The following is a 19,728-nucleotide window of genomic DNA, read 5'->3' as shown; positions in this document are numbered from 1 at the left end:
TTTTTTATGTATGTGTGCTGTCATAACTGTATAATAATTTGACTGATTGATTGATAAAATGGCATCAATTTTTACAGTAATTTACAATAATTATTATTTGACCACAATGCTTCGCCTATGCTTTTTCGTTATTTTAACGTTCTGATGAATGACCCTTGTACTAATGATGTCATGTAAATATAAATATTTCTACCCTTTAAACATAATATAAAAAAATATTTTTGCCTATATCTTGTTTCAAAGTTATTAGTTATCCATAAAATATTTTTAATATAAAATAAGTACAATGAAACACTCTTTCACCTACAAGTGAAAATTATATTACTATGTATGAGTATTAAAAGCAAAAATATTACTAGTAGTAGCTCAATTAGTAATTGATTAGTAAGTAAAAACTATATTATATTATATTTTTGTTGGAGCATTAACAATTTAGTATATTAATGTTGAAGATGGTTGAGGTTGTGGTAGATTTTCACTGAGCTATTGTATCTCATTGAAGAGTATAATGTAATATATCATATGATAGAGACTATATAGAGTCTTATTCCTAAAAATGAACTATCAGTGTCAAATTGTAAAGTATCTTAAAAAGCACAATATTTAACACTGACATATATTTTAGTTGAAGTGTAGGCTGAACACACACACACACACACACACACACACACACACACACACACACACAGACCTGTTGTTATGAAATATTATTGTGAGGATGTTGTGCAACCAGAACCTTTAAATAAGCCTCCACTGCAGCTGTGTTGTCAGTGACTCCATCCGGGTCCTGCGCTCTTCTACTTCCCGTCTTGATTTCATAAACTCGGGACGTAGCGAAGGTAAAGATGCATGATTGTTTGCTCACTTAACATTAAGCCATTCACCGTTTTTTGATTGCCATTAATGCAGCGGGGATTACAGCAGGTATTAACGAATTAACCCATGTGTTGTCGGTTAGATATTTGGATGCTACGTCGTGAATCCGATGCTTTTATTCTGACATTACAAGGTTAACCGCTAGCTCGCTAGCTTAGCTCAGCGCTAGGCTAGCAGTGGCTGTATGAGCATTGAGGTCAGTGTGTACTCTAAATATCACAGTGGAGCGAGCAAAGAAGAGTTGAGATGTATCCATAATCCTTCAATTTCTTCACAGGTGTGCAGACTTTTGAGTATTACAGCTGAAAGGTAGGATTAATAACACTGGCAGCACTCGCCTTCACCTTCGTTAGCTAACTCTCAGTACCTCTGACATAACAACATGGCATAATAAGGTTACACAAGATCTCTGTCAAAGCTGTTCCAGTGCTAAAACATATTTAATCCAAATATCCATTTGTCCCCACCATAAAAATGAAAGTTAATCTAGTGTTGGTTACCCTTCATCGTGCAGAAACTGAAGCAGTGTGTCTGCTTTCACTCAACTTGTTTTGATTCTGCTTTAATGGGTTGAAAGAGATGTTTGGTGGTTGTGACAAAGGTTGTTGTTACAGCCAATTACAGCACGACTCCTGGATTAAACACTGATGTGAATTCTCAGTTTGTAAAGACCAGTAATTGCATATAATAGTAATCTGATAAATCTGTAAGCTTCAGTTTTGCAAGAAAGATATTTGAATGTAGCTTTAATTCACTAGTGGCCATATCTGAGTGCTGGTACCAATACCAAGGTGATACCATATCCGACTGGACTTTTAAAGGTCAAGAACTACAAGGGAAACACATTTTAAGAGCGCTGTCTCAATTCATAATTTAAATGTGCAGTGTGTAACATTTAGGAGAATACATTGGTAGAAGTGGAATATGATATTCACATGTATGTTTTCATTAGAGTATAATCACCTGTAAATAAGAATTGTTGTGTTTTTGTTACTTTAGAAAGAGCTGTTTTTATTCTGGGGTCTGCCGTGTTGTACAGTAGCTCAGAACAGACAAACCAAACACTGGCTCTAGAGGGGGGTATTTCGAGAGTTTTGTGGCAGTCATAGTTTTTTCTTTATGCTCGGTTGAGTCAAATACCACACACCTCATTTTAAGTCATTTTTTTTAAAGCAAATTGAAAACATTCTCTGCTTCCAGACTCTCAAATGTGAGCATTTGCTGCTAATCTTTGTTTTATGACATTGTGAACTGAATACCTTTTGTGTTTCACCTTGGACATTTGTTTAGGTATTTTATGGATCATATGATCTGAAAAAATAATCAGCATATTAATCGATAATGAAAATAATCATTAGTTGCAACCTTAACAGTGATTGTCCTAAATTTCTTGTTAAACATAAAGAACCTAAACTAAATATTTGACTTGTCTCGGTCTCTCCTTCATGCAGTAAGCATGCTGTCCCTGACTCGAGCGGTGGTGAGTGGGGTGGCTCGTGTTCCAGCGGCTGTCAGCCAAGGTGGAGTGACTGCCATCACTCGCTTCAACAGCACAGCGCAGGTACCTGGCCTATATTTTATTAAAACTGAAAATGTATAATGGGATTAAACAATAGGGTTAACATTTTATGTGTATGTCTTATTTTCCCAGGGTGCTCCTAAGAAAACAACATTTGGACCTCTGGCAGATGAGGACCGAATTTTCACAAACCTTTATGGACGCCATGATTGGAGGTAACACCCCTCATGTTATTCTCATGTGCTCTGTAAAATCCAAAACATGATATTGATTTGATTGATCCTCTTACACAACAGAAAATAATGCGCTGATCAGTAAAAGTAAAAGAAACATTCCAGTTTTGCATGTTTTAAACCTGACAAGAATATTTGTTGGATTAAAACCACATCAATCATTTCTATAAAAACAGAAAACAATCCTCACCTGCTCATATTTGTGCTTCAGGCTGAAGGGGGCGCTGAAACGTGGCGACTGGTATAAAACTAAGGAGATCCTTTTGAAGGGAGTCGACTGGATCCTCAATGAGATCAAGGCTTCTGGTCTGCGTGGGAGAGGTGGAGCTGGATTCCCTACAGGAATGAAGTGGAGTTTCATGAACAAGCCCAGCGATGGCAGGTCAGTGAGGATATAGACAGATACACACATACTCTGTTTTTGCCTGATGTTCTCTCTTTTACCAGATTTTTAGGCAAAGATACAAATGTCTTGTAGAGTCTTAACTAGAAATTACAGCCACAATACTGAAGAGTGTCTGTCTTAGTTCATTTGCCCGAAAGTATTTGCACAGGTTTCTCAAAGTAATTTAAGATGTTTCGAGTGGTTGACGACTACTACTACTACTACTACTACTACTACTACTAATACTAACTACTTTAAAGTATTTATGGATGTTACTGGTAATGTATTTATTTTTCATTTAGAAGTAACCAATTCTAAGTTAAAGTTGATTTGCATTATTTTAATATCTATATTAATTTGCTTGATATTTTAATCAACTTATGTAAAAAAGCTGCAAGTTTATTTCTCATCGTTCATTCCTGTTTGCAATTCAAATTGACTGGTATAGCTGTAAAACAACTTGCTGGTGAAGTCTTTCTTGACAGTAGCTGGGTGTGTCTGCATTATTTTGACAGGTTAATCACATTTGTATGGATGCTTTTGACCAAATATCAATTTTGGCCAATTAAATTTAGACTGTTTGGACTGATCCACCGCAGTGGCTGCTCTGGGGGGTGACAATGAAATTTGTTCCATTTAACCCAGTTCTAATTTCTTGCCTTAGGCCAAAGTATCTGGTGGTGAATGCAGATGAGGGAGAACCTGGCACCTGTAAGGACAGAGAGATTATGAGGAATGACCCACACAAGCTGGTGGAGGGCTGCCTGGTCGCTGGGATGGCCATGGGGGCACGTGCTGCTTATATCTATATCAGAGGAGAGTTCTACAATGAGTCGTCCAACCTGCAGGTGAAAATAGACAGAATGAAACCTGAGTTATACAACTTTATCATGCTTGTACATTTTTTCAAGGATGTTCCAAATCAAGTTACGGATAAAGGAAAGGAACTAAAAAAAGATAACAAAGCAATATCATTTAATTTACACTATTAAATCTCTAATAACAAGCTTATGGGTTGAGTGTTTGCTGGAAGGATATCAGTTGAGAGAATTCTTGAGTTTGGACTTTGGGTGTTGAATGCAGGACAAGAACAAAACAGAGAAACATTTTTTTTAGTGTTGATACCTAGTTGCAAATAAGCTTTCACATACTGTCTAACTTGTGATAACAGATTTGTGATGTTTAGGTGCTAGACCATCAACAGGCAAATGATTTGTGACAATGAAAAACCATCTTAAATAGGGCGTGGCTATAAGTCTGCCTTCAATCATTCCCCATGTAGGGTAGGAAGACATAAACATTAATTTTAGTGCTGTCAAATGATTAAAATATTTAATCGCGATTAATCGCATTATTGTCATAGTTAACTTGCAATTAATCGCACATTTTTATCTATCCTAAATGTCCCTTGATTTCTTTTTGTCCCATTATTTTTTTCTCATTTTAATGCTCTTATCAACATGGAAAAGTGGATCGGCTTGGAGCAAATAATCTCTCACACAATGTAACACCGTCCATCAATAAAAGGGTGAAAAAAATACTAGACCCTCGTCCTCCACAACGTTAACAGGCATACATGCAGTAGCCACCCATTTAGCTATGGCTGCAGGAAGTTTGTTCTTAGTTGTGGTATCCATGTGCTTCTGTTTGAAGTCATCCATTGTCGCCTGGCTTTGACGAGGGGGCGGAGAATTCGCATCAGCTGTGTGTTTGGCCATCAAGTGGTATTTCAGACTGGACGTGCTGCGATGATAGCTCAGTTCACAACGACAAAACACACAGATCACTTTGGTCTTGTCAATGGAACCATTTGGCAACTTTAAAAAAAAAAAAAAAAAAAAAAAAACTTTCCATTCAGAATATTATTGGCACCCATTTCGGCGTCTCGTGCTCGCCATCCACTCAAAATGTAACGTCTACTACTCTTAAACAAGTGTGCGCAGCGTGCCTGTTGTTTTGTTTACGGTCTAGCTAGATCCGGTGTGGTGTTGTAGTTTTTCTAACGTACTAGTTGTTGCAACAGCAGGTGAAAAAAAACTACAAAGTGTGCTAGGCCAAAAAGAACGTTAATCTCGGCATAAAAAAATTGACGCCGTTAAAATGGGTTTGCGTTAACGCTGTTAATAACGCGTTTAACTGACAGCACTAATTAATTTACTGTTTTACAGCTTCCAAGTCAAATATGTGGAGCTGGACAAGTAAAACACCATAGTAACAATCATAAGTATACACCAAATAGTTACATTAAATACTATAAAATTAACCCATTCTTTTTACAGCTGTTTAATAGGTTCAGATATTAGAGCGTCAGTCATGAATTAGTTGCTGCTGTGTTTGTCACAAAATTCTGCTAAATCTTTGATAGTTATAATTCTTATAAGATGTATTCTGTACAGTGCATTCAGATAAAATTACCCCCAATAATGTGACTAAATTAAGAATACTACACATCTTTAATATATTTATATTAATTTAAGCTCAGCTGCATTTGATGTCTCCTTCACTGTTCTCAAAGTACAAAAAGGAACAACCCACGTATACAGTTATGACCTCATTCAGATAAACTGTCATAACTGGGTTAATTTTTTTTTTTGACAACGTACTCTCATAACTGCAAAAGTAGATTTATGTACAGTACAATAATTCGTCCTTATAAAGCATTGTATTTTAATTCTGTTCTTAGGTGGCAATCAATGAGGCCTATGCTGCTGGGCTTATTGGAAAGGACGCCTGTGGCTCCGGTTATGACTTTGATGTGTTTGTGATGCGTGGTGCTGGAGCGTATATCTGTGGAGAGGAGACTGCACTTATTGAGTCCCTGGAGGGAAAGCAGGGGAAGCCCCGCCTGAAGCCCCCATTTCCTGCTGATGTGGGTGAGTTCTGGTGAACAGAGGTGGAAAAAATATTGGAAAACAAAGAAAGAAGAAAATAAAAGGTTTTGTTTTCTTTGCACTACTTCTGGACACTTATTCTTGCCAAGTAAAAGCTGGTCTGAAATATCTACCTCACTCCTACTGCTATCTGCTATCTTTAAGGTGTGTTTGGTTGCCCAACAACTGTTGCCAATGTGGAGACTGTATCCGTGGCACCCACTATCTGTCGTCGTGGAGGCTTGTGGTTTCTGGGCTTTGGCAGAGAGAGAAACTCCGGCACAAAGCTCTTCAACATCTCCGGCCATGTTAACACCCCCTGCACTGTAGAAGAGGAGATGTCTATCCCTCTGAAAGACCTCATCGAGAGACACGCAGGTACATTTTACACAAAATGTTTCCAATGTTGTAATGAGCCTTTTGATGGACAACATTTTTGATTTAAAAAAAAATTGGCTTTTATGACATTAGTAGTCCTCCTGTTATTAATTAGGGGAAAACTTTAATGCATCTTTTGTTTATCTGCATGTGTTTTCCTGCATCCAGAGTGTTATGGACTGAAAAGATTAAGGCAGCTTAACCGAAGCACAGCCTTTTTTTACTTAATTGAAATGAACATCTGTCTGGTAGGTGGAGTGCGTGGTGGTTGGGATAACCTGCTGGCGGTAATCCCTGGTGGCTCCTCAACACCCATGATTCCCAAGCATGTATGTGAAGATGTGCTTATGGACTTTGATGGCCTCATCCAGGCTCAGACTGGCCTGGGCACCGCTGCACTTATCGTCATGGACAAATCTGTAAGTTTGTCACCTCAGCAGCGTAATTCATCATGCATAAAGAAATCCTCAGCCATCTGTTACATTGGTGGATGTATTGTTTTTGCAGACCGACATTATCAGAGCCATTGCCCGCCTGATTGAGTTCTACAAACATGAGAGCTGTGGACAGTGCACACCCTGCAGAGAAGGTTAGTGCCACTTCGGTGTCATTTTGTTCATCGGCTGCACCAACCTTAACGCTAGACACACAACATTAAAATACTTTTTCCCCTTTTTGTCTGTTTCTGTAGGAGTGGACTGGATGAATAACATGATGTGGCGTTTTGTGCGAGGCGATGCACGGCCAGCAGAGATCGACATGATTTGGGAGCTCAGTAAGCAGATTGAGGGACACACTATCTGTGCTCTGGGAGATGGTGCAGCATGGCCAGTGCAGGTAAACATGCGTAAAGTCATAATGCTTTTGCATACCGACAGGGTCATTGAAGGAGAATTAATCGGTAACTCTGGGAAAAAGCTAAGCTGATGTTTAACGTCTACGACTGCTTTTTTATGTAAATATATACTGACATGCAGTTTGTAGTACTGCCTCTTTTATTCTTCTGCTTTCAGGATAAATTAATGTACTGTTTTCCCCTTTCTGTGTTCTCAGGGATTGATCAGGCACTTCAGGCCTGTGATGGAGAGCCGAATTTCTGAATACCAGCAGCAGAAGCAGGCTAGGGCTTAAATGGCTCCTACACCTCCTTGAGCTCTTTCTTCTGCCTCACTTGCCCTTAACCCTGTGCTTGTGTCATTGACAAATTATTTAAAGCGATAATGTGCCCTCTTATCACCTCATCATCAAGTTATACGTTGATGTGTCTGCCTTGTCTGATAAAATTTCCAATAAATTCTATGAACCTTGAGTTATGCTTTTGTTTTGTCTTTGGAGTATTTTTAATATAACATTTTTTTTGTGTGTTTTACATGTAGGTTCAGTTTAATAGTTGTTTTTGATCATTTCCAGCAAACCTGAAGCACAGTTTCTTCTTTTTTTCCATTGTGCAGTGTTTAGGAAACAAAGATGCACACAATAGCAGAATATTCCAACCTGCCAGGGATAACCAGTTATTAAATAAAATAAATACAATAAATATATAATTTAAAAAAAGATACAAATATTCTAGACATGTAGTAACCACATGGTACAAAGCATGGATTCACTTTAAAACGTATTTGTGTAGACGGTATTTTCCCTGATTGATTTAAAAAAAAAAAAAAAAAAACCCCACTCTACAAACTGCAGTGGTACAGTCCACACAAAGCTCTGCGTTTTCATAATCTCGCGATAACAACGTGGTCGGCAGGTTCTCGTGTCACGTGATGTGGGCAGACTATTCACCGCGGCTTCATTTCGGTGGACGTTTCGCCGTTTCGCACGGTAAGAAATGGATGCCTTTTTTTTTTTTAATTGTTTACAAAGACTTAAGTCAAAATTATTATCGTTTTCCTCACTTAGACACAGTTTTAAAGTGCACACGTGTAAAACTAAAGTGAACTCAAGGCAACACACTTTAAATTATCGTTAAAGATATAACGTTATATGAGCTCAGTCGCTTCGCTGTTAGTTGTAGCTGTGCATGTCGACCAGTGTCCGCTACCTCCATCCTTCTGTCATTTAGCTTTGGCCTAGCGTTAGCTGTTTTTATTGTCTTTATTTCATTATTACTTAAATTACATTTTGCAGTAGTAAATTAAAACAAATGCCTCTTTTTTTTACCAGGCGTGTATTTGTTGTAGAAATGTCCCTTTTGTTTTGAGTAGGGCCAGTCTCCAGTGTTTCATTATGTAGCCGAAATATCGCAATTTCTCGTACGTATGCGGGATAACTTAACGCTAGCCTTACGTCTGCCACTGCAGTCATCTCCTTATAGTCAGTGCATCTTAGCCTGTTAACCTGTATGATGCATTTCCAGCGTGCATTCAACAGCAGTGTGTTCCTATGTTGCAGCTCCATGTGTCTGAAAACACCAGCATGGAAATGATGAAGATAGAGCAAGTCATTGTTGGGAGTGAAAAGAGATCCACCTCAGCGGAGATCAAGGCTGAGCCTGCGGTCGTCCCTCTGCAGTCCTGTAAGCTAAACATTTAGATGCATTGTTCATTCATAGAAAACCCAGTTATAACTGTCAAAGTCTCATTTCACAGCAATCACAGTAAACAGATGATGCCCTGCTGTTAAATCTGTATGTTTTCTGCTGTTGACGTTGTAACTAATCAGCAAACAACTTGTCATCTCATTGTGATGCAGATCAGCATGAGAGTCTGCAGTGTTTTCAGTGCTTCATCACCTTCTGCAACTCCAAAGCCAAGGAGCGACACATGAGGAAGAGTCATCGGGACCAGTACAAACAGCAGCTGCAGCAGGTAGGGGGAGAGCAAAATAAAAAATGCCAGGTCAGGTTTCAAGTAGTGATACAAACTCAGCAAATTTATGTGTATTCAACTGAAGATTGTTTTCATTATTGAATAATCTTTAGAGAATGAAAATGCTTTGTTTTTATTTTTTCCCAGAGAACAAATTAATGTTCTCAATAACTTGTTTTGTCTGACCAATAATCCCAAAATCAAAATATATTTAGTATCATAGAAAACAAAAACTGTTTCTGTTGATCGACTATTGAATAAAGCTACTAATTGCAAAAAGCAAATGTTATTTTTCTGTGAATTGCAACTGCAGTGGGTTGCTGTATGGATTATAGGCTGACTACCTGGATTTTTTCTATCAATGTTTGAGAATAAGGAATAAAACATAATTTGTCAGTCGGTATTTGTCAGTAATATAAATATTTTGATTTGTTTTTCAAGTTTCCCTTCAGTTTGGTTATGAAAGAATATTCATTACTTGATGTTGGACAAAGTATGTGAGGGCAACACTGTTTCTAAATTACCTCAAACTAATCTTTGGTATTTCTGTGTTGCAATTTCATGCAACATTGGCCGGGCTGATGTATCAGTCAGGCTCTAGTACAAATACAACTTTCCATTATAATTTTATCTTTTTGTACATAATATGATTGTAGGTTAAAATGTGGATGTAATTTGGTTTGAAAATAGCAGAGGGGGAAAAAGCCTTTGAAAGTACGATTTTCTTGTTGATTATTGTTTTATTGTTCCTAATAAAGCATTGAGTTAGGATTTTGTTTATTTATAACCAACTTTCTGCTCATTATTTTGCAGACTGACACAGTCTTCACTTGCTACAAGTGTGACAAGTCCTTCTCCTCCTCTGATGAGCTCAGCCAGCACCAGGCCACCCACAGCACAGAGGAGAAGCCCTTCCACTGTACTTACTGCCAGAAAAACTTCTTTACTTTCACCGAGGTGAGGGCACAGTGGGGCTACATGTAGGCATGTTTTTTTGTGCTTGGGATATGATAAAATAATAGTTAATTGGCTATGATGAATGTTTTATGTCTTGCAGCTGAACAAACACAGACGACATGAGTGCATAGAGCGACGCTGTCCCTGCAGGGACTGCGGCGCCTTGTTCCCCAGTCCTTCAAGACTTCGCAATCATCGCATCGCAGTGCACCCTCAACGCCCTGTAATAGCTGATGACATCAACACCTACCAATGCTGCAAATGTACTCGTGGTTTCCAGACAGAGGAAGAGCTCCTGGAGCATCAGGAGAAATTTGCAAATGACCTAAACTGTGACGTAAAGCCGCAAGGCAAAAAACGTGGGCGAAAACCCAAGCACGCAGCTCAAGCAGAGATGGTTGACAACAAGAAGATCAAACAAGAAGAGGAAGCAGGGGAATGCCAAGGATACGATGAGTCTACTACGGAGGGATGCCCCTCCAATGGGCCTCAAACAGAGCTCAAGATTCCTTGTTCTGAAACAGATTGTGACCTCATATTTCCTTCTGTTGCCGCCCTGCGGGAACACAAGAGGGAGAAACACGGGACTCCCCCTCGCAAGGCTCACACATGCACAGAGTGTGACGAGAGCTACGCTCGGCCTGAGCAGCTCAAAGCACACATTTGCAAGGCTCACTGCTCTGAATACACCTGCCCCACCTGTGGTAAAAGCTTTGCAGGAGAGAACCTCCTAAAGATCCACCAGAACACCCACACTGAGGGAGAGGAGGTAGCAGAACAAAGATAATATATGGGGAAAAGACTGCAACTGCATCCTACTTCATTCAGTTAAATGATTGTCAGAGTATTATCATATTCTACTCAGTGTAGGTAGAAGATTATTATGTGAATATTTTACGTTGAGAGTTTTTGAAGCAAGTTATGCAACACAATTGAATTATGGAGGTTGTTTCTGAAATGCCTTTTTTCAGTTGCTTTTAGAAAGACACCCTACACTTGTGAATCAAACTCTGTACCAATCTGTGCATAATTTTGATTTCTGCTCATGTCACAAGGGCCTTTTTGCTGTCCGTAATTACCTCTATCGTACCTGAAATGTTTTATATTCATTGTAGAGTAAGTAGCTAATTCTCACTCGTGTGGGAAGGTTTTGTATTTAACTGTACTATTTTATTTTCAGGAAAACTCATAAAGGTGACAGTTACACTGGGAATGTAAGTCCTAAACATAATGAAATCTGATAAACGGACCAAGATATAGGATTCAATCCTATTCAACTAATGATGTATTCTTTGGGTCTACTATTACTCTTTCCAAAAGTAAATGATGCTGTATTAAACAATAATCACATTTCTGTGGTGTCTTTGGCTGTAACTTTATGTTCTGTGTAAACTGTAGAAGTTAAATATAAATGTTTTTAGGGACTGTTTCCACCTGTTCATAAAATAATCTAATATCGACCATGTCAGAATTAGTAGCACTCACTGTTTTAGGTATGAAATAGTCAATTTTAAGATGCATATGTCATTTATGAAGTAGTATCCTACTTATGAAGCACATTTGCTGCTACAGCTTAACTTTAATTTTAATTTTTAGTTTATTTTTGTCCACTAAAGAATAAAAAAATATTTTAAGGATGTTAACCCACAAATGATTGATTATAAGACAAATATGACTAAACATGCAAGATTGATTATGTACATTTGAAAACTATTTTTTTCAAGATGGACAACAATTACTGTAATAACTGAAGTACATTTACTCAAGCATTGTATTAAAGTATAATTTTGAGGTACTAAATAAATTATTAGTAGTAATTCATATAAATTATCTAAATACTTCTTCCATCTTAATGTCGCCTCTTTGATCCACAATTTTTAACTTAATGTACAAGAATTATAAAAACACCAACACCTGACACCTAAAGAAGACACAAGCGACGTCGCCCAGTGTGTCGAACTAGGGGCGGGCTGCGCCTCAGAGCATACGGTCAATGGGCCGGAGAAGTTCGTTTTCCCATGATGCACCGGGGGTTGCTTTCTATCTCGCGCCTTTGCCTCGGCGCAGTCCATCTTGCCTCTCATATCGCTGCTGTCAGCTTCTGCCAGCGCGCCGTCCGTGTTGTTGTAGTAAATAATGGCGGCATCGGGAGGCGGATTACCATCTCCCGCTACCGTCGCGGGCTTAAGTGCCCAAGGGGTCGCCCGGGCTCGTTTCCCGGGTCGGCCGTCCACAGTTCGCAGCAGGCTGCGGTCGGAGAAACGTACCAGACGCGGAAGGTTGGGCTCGGACGACGGGGAGCTCGCTGCCGGAGGGCCGAGGCCCGTCAACATCGGCCTTGCGTTGAGCGAAGATCCGTCCCTGCTGCGTCTGCTCGGCGTGGCGGAGAAGCACAGGCGGCAGAGAGATGCGGGGTTCGACTCCAGCGACAGTGAGGAGGTGAATAAGCTAACTGTAGCATGTCAGCTAGACGGATAATAATGCGTCCAACGGGGACACGTAAAGCCAGTTCGGTTAAAAGAATGGCATTTAAAACAATTTGTTTGTTACTCACTAAAGTATTTAGGCTAACGTATAGCTAGTTAGCTGTAACTTATCTTGCAAACACCAACCCTAAAATAGGATTTGTAGCTAGCTAGTCTGCCTGCGCTGTATGCTTCAGATATGACTATTTCCAGTAATTGATTGCTTCTGCAGATATTAGTAGTTCATTGTCTGTTTCTGAAAATCCCCTTATCAATACTGTGAGTCACACACACACACACACACACACACACACACACACACGAGAGAGACCAGTGTCCGTCCAGCTGAGTTTGTGTGTCTGAAAATAACATTAGGCGGAAACTTTGGCGGTCTTACAGCCGTGGATGTGTTTTGTTGTGGAAACCGGGGGATGTCTTTGTTCGTTCATCCCCCTGTCACGGTTTGTTGAGTTGAACTTCCCACACTGCTGACATCCACAGGCTGCTAATCTCGTCGTAAGTAAAACGTCGCTGTTGCTGGTGCGGCTGCCAACCTGAGGGTTCACACTTTCCACGTTGGAGCTCGCTCGGTGTTTTGAACGTCAGTGTAACGTGGGAAGCAACGGGAAGGGAAACAGAGACGTTACCTTGACGTTATAACCTAAAAAGCTTAATTTGGACCTTTTAGAAAAAGATGTTGCCCAGTGCCAAATTTGGTATAGTCTGTGTTTACAAACATGCATCACTCCCATCATGCACATCTCCCTTTTGTTGTGGATGTAAAAGGTTTAAAGTTCAGGAGGAATCAAAGCTTTTCCCAGCTTTTACTTGCAATTTATAAGGTCTGTTTTAAAGAAATAGCATAATTCTCTGTTAGTTATCTGCAGGCTGCAATAGATGTTATACCATCACAGTCACACTGCTTGCATAGGCTTTGACTTAATTTAGTTATTGCAAAGTATGATGAGTGGAAATGCTTGAAATCAAGTGTTATTGATTGACATGATGAGAGGGTCCAGGGGCGCTAAGTATGACTCTTCTCAATATTGTAGTGTAGCCTAGTTGGCGGTTATGGTCATATTTTTTTACACATGAATATTCAACATTGACAAAAACCTGGAAACGCAGTTAGAAAATGATGATGTGAATATCTTTAACATATATTGTAAGAGCTTTGCAGCTACACATCATAGCTTATAGATGTTCTGTGCACAGCTGTGCTCCCTAACTGGTAAAAGCTGGAGTCATTCATAATGAGGCATAAATATTACACGACAACCAAGAGAGTACTCTAACGCACTGTGAAGAAGCCAATGTGTTACATATCATGTCATTCAGAGGTGGTCTCCATTTTGCCTCAGTCAGACAGGGCTGTGATAATGATACGATACCAAATTGGATCTAATCATGTTATTTAATCTCCAGAGCAGGGGCTTTAGTGTCTTACATCAGTCGGACTTAACTGATGCAACCCTTTTAAAGTGGACTGTAACAGATTCACATGACCCATGCTAAAGCTTGTGGGTGCTGCTCAACTGGAGTACCACACGTCACTTGGGGCCCCACACACTCATGTGCTCTGCAGGGCTTTTGAATAGGTATCATTAGGGGAGTTTCATCGCTGACGAATCTATGGAGTCGTTATTTTGCGCGTGAAGATGGAAGTGAGTAATTGAAAATCGAGTTGAAGTGTGCTTTTGATCTGCTGTAGTGTGCAATCTTTGGGTCTGAGGTAAATGAGGATGTTGGAGGCTGACTGCTCCAAAGGATCTGTTTAAAAAGTGGAGTTTGAATGTGTATTTTCAGTGGCTGTATTAAAAGGTCACTCCTTTTAAGGGAATATTAGGCTGAAATGCACTGCTTTCTTTTTATTCCACCTTAGCTTGAGTGCTACACTCCTGATCTCACTTAAAATTAGACACATGCAGAGAGATGGTGCGCAGGTAGAGATTCTGCTGAGTTATTTCTGACAGTTGACTCACCAATTGAAACTGAAATCTGCTTCATTTGGTGTCTCAGCACTATACTGATGCAACATTGGAGTAACGGTATTGAGAGCAGTGCTGATGCTTAACCATGTTTTCAACAGGGCTAATGCCTCATAATCAAATGATAAACTCAGAAGTGGGTGAGGAATGATTAAAACTTTTTAATTAAAAGACAATTATTTTTGCATTGTTGCATAATGCCTGCATTGGCTTGGGTGAAGTTTAAGATGTTTAAGTTTAAGAGCACAAACTTATGCTTCAACATACCATTATGATGGCAAGAAGGTGACACCCTTGCGGTAGGGATCCCCCAACAAAACACACACACACACACACACACACACACACACACACACACACACACACACACACACACACACACACACAGAAACACACAGAAACCTGAGTACCTGCTGAACCCATTCATTATCATTGTTTGAAACACAATACTGGGCAGACAAAGCTGTTTAAGTGTCTTTGTTACCACTTTCACCTCAGCTCTCTATATTATGGAAATCCTGGATATTTAAGATAAGCTATATGTCTGTAATTACTGCGTTCATATTGATGTCTATTTTATATAGCAGTCCTTCACTAGTTATCAGTTCAGCTTTATGCTATGTCAAGTTTGTAGTCTGTGCACCACGTGGTGTACAGCATACCGTTGTTCAAATCTTGTATTAAAAATTGTACTTGTGTTTTTCTCCAGGAGGAAGATTTCACTGGATTTGGGACCACAAGAGTTCGTCCACAGAAAACATCTGTCACTCTTCTCGATTCGTCATTACTCAGCCAAGCAAAGTCTCCCCAAACTTCAGACCATTCTCTGGGAGCAAAACCTCTCATTGGAAAAATTATACCCAGGACTCCAAAACCGTCTATTATTGGGAAAATTGTACCAAGGCTCCCTAAAGAAGGCCAGGATGTCAAAGACAGACCTGTAAAAGACAAAGACATACCCAAGGTGGTAGTTAAACTGCACGGCAAGCAGGTAGATCTCCCTGCAAAAGCCAAACATGCAGATGGGCAGGCCTCAGGTAGACAGAGCAGCACAAGATCAGCTGACTTTAATAGTAAAGCAGGAAAATCAGCAGACTCAGGCAGCATGCAAAACCAAACAGCCGCTACCTCAGCTGGTAGCACCAAGCAAGATAAGCTGGTGAGCCCTCTGGCAGCAGTCAAGGGCGCAGGAAAAGCTTCCAAGGTCAAGGAACAAGGCGAGGTGTCAGAGGATCCAGACACAGACCAGTCCCAGCCACAGAGAGCTGTGAAACGCATGAAGGGCTTTCGAATTGGGAACAGCAGACGCACATCTCAAGCCATTGCTTTGTCAATCACATCCTTTCGCAAACGGCAAAGAAAGAGAATGGCTAAGAATATGGGTGCCTCTCCAGAAGCTGGGGCAGAGGCCGGTGCCCAGAGTGGAGAGGAGGCAGCAATGCCTTTTGAGTGTAAATCCGTAGATTCCTCTGAGAAAACGGCTCAAAAAAGACCACGCAAATCTTTGTTTGGGCACAAGCGAAAGCAGACAAGCGACGTTCCAATCCTAAATCGTCCAAAAATAAGTCGGAATCGCACTAGGCGTGTTTATTACACCTATGTACCAGAACCCATTCCATCCACAACTACACTGCAAGGTCAGAATGTCCCTCCATCAGAGGGTGAGACGAGCTCGTTTTCTGAAGTCCAGCAGAGTGCAAACAACTCCTCCACTCTTGTGATGAGTGCACGGTCCTCCCGCGTTATTAAAGTTCCGAAGAGGTTCTTGGACGAGGAAATGATTCCCTTTCCAAAGGGCTCTCTGTCAACATGGAGGAAAAATCAACAGAGAGAGGATGGAAAACCAAGTCCATCAGGTCAAGAGTCGAGCTATGACGACATCTCGCTGCAGTCAGACAGTGACTATATGTCTGTGGTTGACAGCCCATCTGCAGGGACAAAGTTCTCATCCAAGCCCAATCCGGGCACGAGCCACCTAGAAATCTACAAGAACCTCAAGAAACTGACCTTGAAAGTTGCGGAGAAAAAGAAAGGCCAGCCCGACACCCAGGGGGATTATATACATCCCGGCGATGGTTTGACCTCTCATGTCAAGAAGAGGAGGAGGTCAAAGCTCATGATGGAGGAGATGGACTCTCCTGGTGTTGTGAGGAAACTAGCCGTGGTGGTGAACACTGATGTGGAAGCCCCCTCGCGTATGCCATTAGAAGATACAGGCAACAATAGTAAGTTAGTTATTTCTTCTTTTTGTGTAATTATCTATGAAGATCTTGCTACTTAATGTTAGCTGTGTTTTTTTTTTTTTACAATTGCCTATTGTTGCATGGTTGGTATCTATCTCAAACAAGTGCTTGTTTTACAACATCCCTCCTGGAATAGTGAGGAGTTTTGATTCTTTATGAGACTGCACAGTTGAGTGCAGGGTTTGAGTACTTCAGTGTCTGCAAAATTTTTCACTTGGGCGCTTTTTGATTATATAGCTGTATTACAGGTTTTTCACTTACATTGGGAGTGTAAAGATGTACTGGTTAATTCAACAAACACCTAGGCCTCGAGAACACGATGAAAAATTTTGAATGTCTTGATAATTGCGAATAGATCATTTAACAGTTTGAGGTGATTGCTTCACTGTTTTGTTCAGAGGTGTGTTTTCAGTAGGTGTTGTTTGCTTGTGCATCATCTAACCAGAGATGCTTTATTCACGCTGTCTGGTACAGATGAAGCAGGGATCGTGACTGGGGACAGTCATGAGGCGTTGGAAGTCAGCGGGCCCAGCTATCGAATTGGTCTCAGTGGAGCTAATAAGACGATGCTTCACCTGCTGAAGAAAGCCAAAGTCCAGCTCATCAAGATTGATCAGCAGAAGCAGCTCAAGTTGTCACAGGTAAGAATCTGGGATGAAATCTGTCCAGAAGTAGAAAAAAAAAGATTGTGAAGAATTATTAAACCATCGTTCCTCAGCATGGTACACAGGCCTTCTGATTATCAACTGATGATTAAAATAACCTTAAAGGAAAAATGCTAAATATTTGTTGTTTTTGCAAACTGAATATCATTTGTTTTTGACTGTTGGTCAGACAAAACAAGACATTTTAGGATGCCACCTTGGTCTCTGTCAATCACTACATCTAATAAACAAACAGAGGTAGAATTATACATGTAACTTTTGTTCTGTCTCCCTTTTTATTAGACATTTACAAATCAGATTGCAATTAACATGGTTGTTTATTTAGTAACAAAAGGATGTTCTGGCATCCCTAACATAATAACTTGTTTTCCCTTACTTGTCTGGACCAATAGTTGGGCTCCAGAGAATCTCGAGTGCCAGTGAGTGGAAGAAGGAGGAGGAGGAGGAGAGTTGGCGTATGTCCCAAAGATATTGGTCCTCAGGTAACACTTTTAACTTGAAAATGTGCATTTTTATGTTCTTCTGTCTAGGTTTGATTAAATCAAAGCACTGTCAGTCCATTGCATTTGTTGTAATCATTTGTGCTTTGGTTCTTACCACGATCGTTTATTCACATATATACTGTATGTACTTTGGAAGATCCACCCTATAACACTGGGAGAGAGAAAAAACAACTGTTAAACTCACTCTGTATGAGTGTTGAGCCAGAGTCCATCATGAAAGATAAGCACTTGCTTTTGTACATAAAGCAGCAGAAAACGAACATAAACTGTACATCCACATACCAGGAAATGGATGAATGAAAGTCCAGCTTTATTTGTGGAGCAGATTTTAGATATTTAATATACACACCAACAACACAATTAAGAGAGAAACAAGACTGTAACAGCACTTCACTGGTAGAACCAAATTATGTATTAAATATATAGATTGTTTTTTGTTTTGTCATTATTAAATAATTTGCATTTATCATTTGCACTTTACCATGGACAATATATCCTACTGTCAGTGTAATGTGATATATTCCACGTGGAGGTTTGTTTACCATAAATTACCACAATTTGTTTGTAACTAAATATTCTGTTTGTGTTTGTGTGCAGGAGCAGCCACTGGGTGGTCCGAGGATCAAACATGTCTGTCGGGCAGCAGCAGTGGCTTTGGGGCAGCCCCGTGCCATGGTGCCAGATGATATTCCCAGACTCAGCGCCCTGCCACTTCACGAGAGGGAGGGCATCACCTTTTCTCCAACAGCAGAAGGTACAGTGCATCTCCATGTGTTGTTTTTAAGCAGAATGCAGATAGTCTGACTTTCTTTAGTCTTTCTCGCACATAAATGTACTTGGGTGGACCACCAGGTGTAATAACTGCCTGGAAACACATTTTAGCGTTTTGCACACGTTCTGCAAAAAGAAAGATGGCGACGTTATCTGGTTGACACATTCTATATTCTTGCTTTCGCAAGCCTCCATGTGCGGCTCGCCTGCTGTTGTGAAAATGAAATTGTGGGTGAAAAAGTCCTTTTTATAAAATCTACTGCTCACCAAGAAAGGGGCAGGACAAGCCGGTGTGTGAGACAAGGCTGTAGGTGTGTGAGGGGGAGAAGGGAAAAAGCTGATTAAAGTAGTTTGTGTGTAAACACTAAAATAAGATGGAGAATTAAGTAGAATTCAATTTTTAAAATAAGAAATGTCCTACTCGAAATACAAATATTGCCCCGCCCCTCCACAGTTACACCATTCTGAGGGAAATGCTGTATATTTGTTGAGCTCTACGCTGCTCCCAATAACCAAGCACAGGCTGTTGGAGAGAGTGGAATATGTTGTAAATGTTGATAACAGTTGTCAATTCATGATGCTTCGTCATTTCTTAATTTGGATACTTAAAAGACTACTTTGAATAGACCCTGTGGTCGGTATCAGCTGCTTCCAGCGGTTGGTTGTTGTCCCCAAAAACCTTTCAATCCACCATCGGACCTGTAGCAAACACTGTCACTACACACCGCTCCTTATGGGCTGTGTGTTGATTTTATCAAAAACTGAATTTAATTGTTTAATTCATCCGTTATTATTTTGTGTGATGTTGAAACCGGTATTAAATTGCATTCTGTGTGGTATTAAAAAAAAGTCTTAAAGTCTTAAATTCAAGTTGCTGAACCTTCCCTGCAGCACATTTCAAGATGTGCAGCCTCAACTGTTGCTACTGTGTAGTTGGAGTTTCTACCAGCCTCAGGATTACCGCATCATTCACAGATTGATTGTAAACAATTAAAAAAAGACACTGTATATAACCAAGTCCTCAGGTAGGTTAACTGTTTTTCAGTTCAATTTCTCCAAAATGCT

The 19,728-nt window shown here is 40.1% G+C and overlaps 3 protein-coding genes across 7 annotated transcripts in view; all 3 read left to right on the top strand.

The window, feature by feature from the left end:
- Nucleotides 1–767: 767 nt before the first annotated feature.
- Nucleotides 768–7,570, top strand: ndufv1 (NADH:ubiquinone oxidoreductase core subunit V1). Of its 3 annotated transcripts, none has more exons than XM_051389521.1 (12): nucleotides 770–839; nucleotides 1,154–1,185; nucleotides 2,328–2,437; nucleotides 2,528–2,610; nucleotides 2,840–3,010; nucleotides 3,678–3,861; nucleotides 5,697–5,886; nucleotides 6,049–6,261; nucleotides 6,514–6,680; nucleotides 6,769–6,850; nucleotides 6,953–7,098; nucleotides 7,315–7,570. In XM_051389521.1, the coding sequence occupies exons 3-12, from the start codon at nucleotides 2,333–2,335 to the stop codon at nucleotides 7,390–7,392; spliced, it is 1,419 nt and encodes a 472-aa protein (XP_051245481.1). In that variant the 5' UTR covers nucleotides 770–839; nucleotides 1,154–1,185; nucleotides 2,328–2,332; the 3' UTR covers nucleotides 7,393–7,570. The 3 variants fall into 3 exon arrangements, with proteins under 3 accessions (XP_051245483.1, XP_051245481.1, XP_051245482.1); XM_051389522.1 differs by lacking the exon at nucleotides 770–839 and adding an exon at nucleotides 948–1,072; XM_051389523.1 differs by lacking the exon at nucleotides 1,154–1,185 and having other exon boundaries at nucleotides 768–839.
- Nucleotides 7,571–7,986: 416 nt separating this feature from the next.
- Nucleotides 7,987–11,382, top strand: LOC127357369 (gastrula zinc finger protein XlCGF52.1-like). Its single transcript, XM_051389524.1, has 5 exons — nucleotides 7,987–8,085; nucleotides 8,656–8,779; nucleotides 8,956–9,071; nucleotides 9,885–10,028; nucleotides 10,129–11,382. The coding sequence occupies exons 2-5, from the start codon at nucleotides 8,680–8,682 to the stop codon at nucleotides 10,813–10,815; spliced, it is 1,047 nt and encodes a 348-aa protein (XP_051245484.1). The 5' UTR covers nucleotides 7,987–8,085; nucleotides 8,656–8,679; the 3' UTR covers nucleotides 10,816–11,382.
- Nucleotides 11,383–12,084: 702 nt separating this feature from the next.
- kmt2ba (lysine (K)-specific methyltransferase 2Ba) overlaps nucleotides 12,085–19,728 on the top strand; it is a 30,678-nt gene continuing 23,034 nt past the window's right edge. For all 3 annotated transcript variants that reach the window (XM_051389520.1, XM_051389518.1, XM_051389517.1), the window contains exons 1-5: nucleotides 12,085–12,467; nucleotides 15,191–16,706; nucleotides 17,199–17,365; nucleotides 17,782–17,871; nucleotides 18,490–18,646. In XM_051389520.1, coding sequence (XP_051245480.1) covers nucleotides 12,165–12,467; nucleotides 15,191–16,706; nucleotides 17,199–17,365; nucleotides 17,782–17,871; nucleotides 18,490–18,646 — 2,233 coding nt within the window. In that variant the 5' untranslated portion in view covers nucleotides 12,085–12,164. The remainder of the gene's footprint in view (nucleotides 12,468–15,190; nucleotides 16,707–17,198; nucleotides 17,366–17,781; nucleotides 17,872–18,489; nucleotides 18,647–19,728) is intronic.

Source organism: Dicentrarchus labrax, unplaced genomic scaffold, assembly GCF_905237075.1.
Source record: "Dicentrarchus labrax unplaced genomic scaffold, dlabrax2021, whole genome shotgun sequence".
NCBI lineage: Eukaryota > Metazoa > Chordata > Actinopteri > Moronidae > Dicentrarchus > Dicentrarchus labrax.
Note: the sequence above shows the minus strand (reverse complement) of the source record. Positions and strands in the feature narration are given on the sequence as shown.

What these genes read in the sequence shown, in the direction of transcription:
- LOC127357369 (XM_051389524.1), top strand. Translation starts at nt 8,680, where the DNA reads ATGGAAATGATGAAGATAGAGCAAGTCATTGTTGGGAGTGAAAAGAGA. An exon ending in GGTCGTCCCTCTGCAGTCCT is followed by an intron (nt 8,780 to 8,955) that starts GTAAGCTAAACA and finishes ATTGTGATGCAG; the next exon opens with ATCAGCATGAGAGTCTGCAG. An exon ending in ACAAACAGCAGCTGCAGCAG is followed by an intron (nt 9,072 to 9,884) that starts GTAGGGGGAGAG and finishes ATTATTTTGCAG; the next exon opens with ACTGACACAGTCTTCACTTG.
- ndufv1 (XM_051389523.1), top strand. Translation starts at nt 2,333, where the DNA reads ATGCTGTCCCTGACTCGAGCGGTGGTGAGTGGGGTGGCTCGTGTTCCA. An exon ending in GCTTCAACAGCACAGCGCAG is followed by an intron (nt 2,438 to 2,527) that starts GTACCTGGCCTA and finishes TTATTTTCCCAG; the next exon opens with GGTGCTCCTAAGAAAACAAC. An exon ending in AACAAGCCCAGCGATGGCAG is followed by an intron (nt 3,011 to 3,677) that starts GTCAGTGAGGAT and finishes TTCTTGCCTTAG; the next exon opens with GCCAAAGTATCTGGTGGTGA.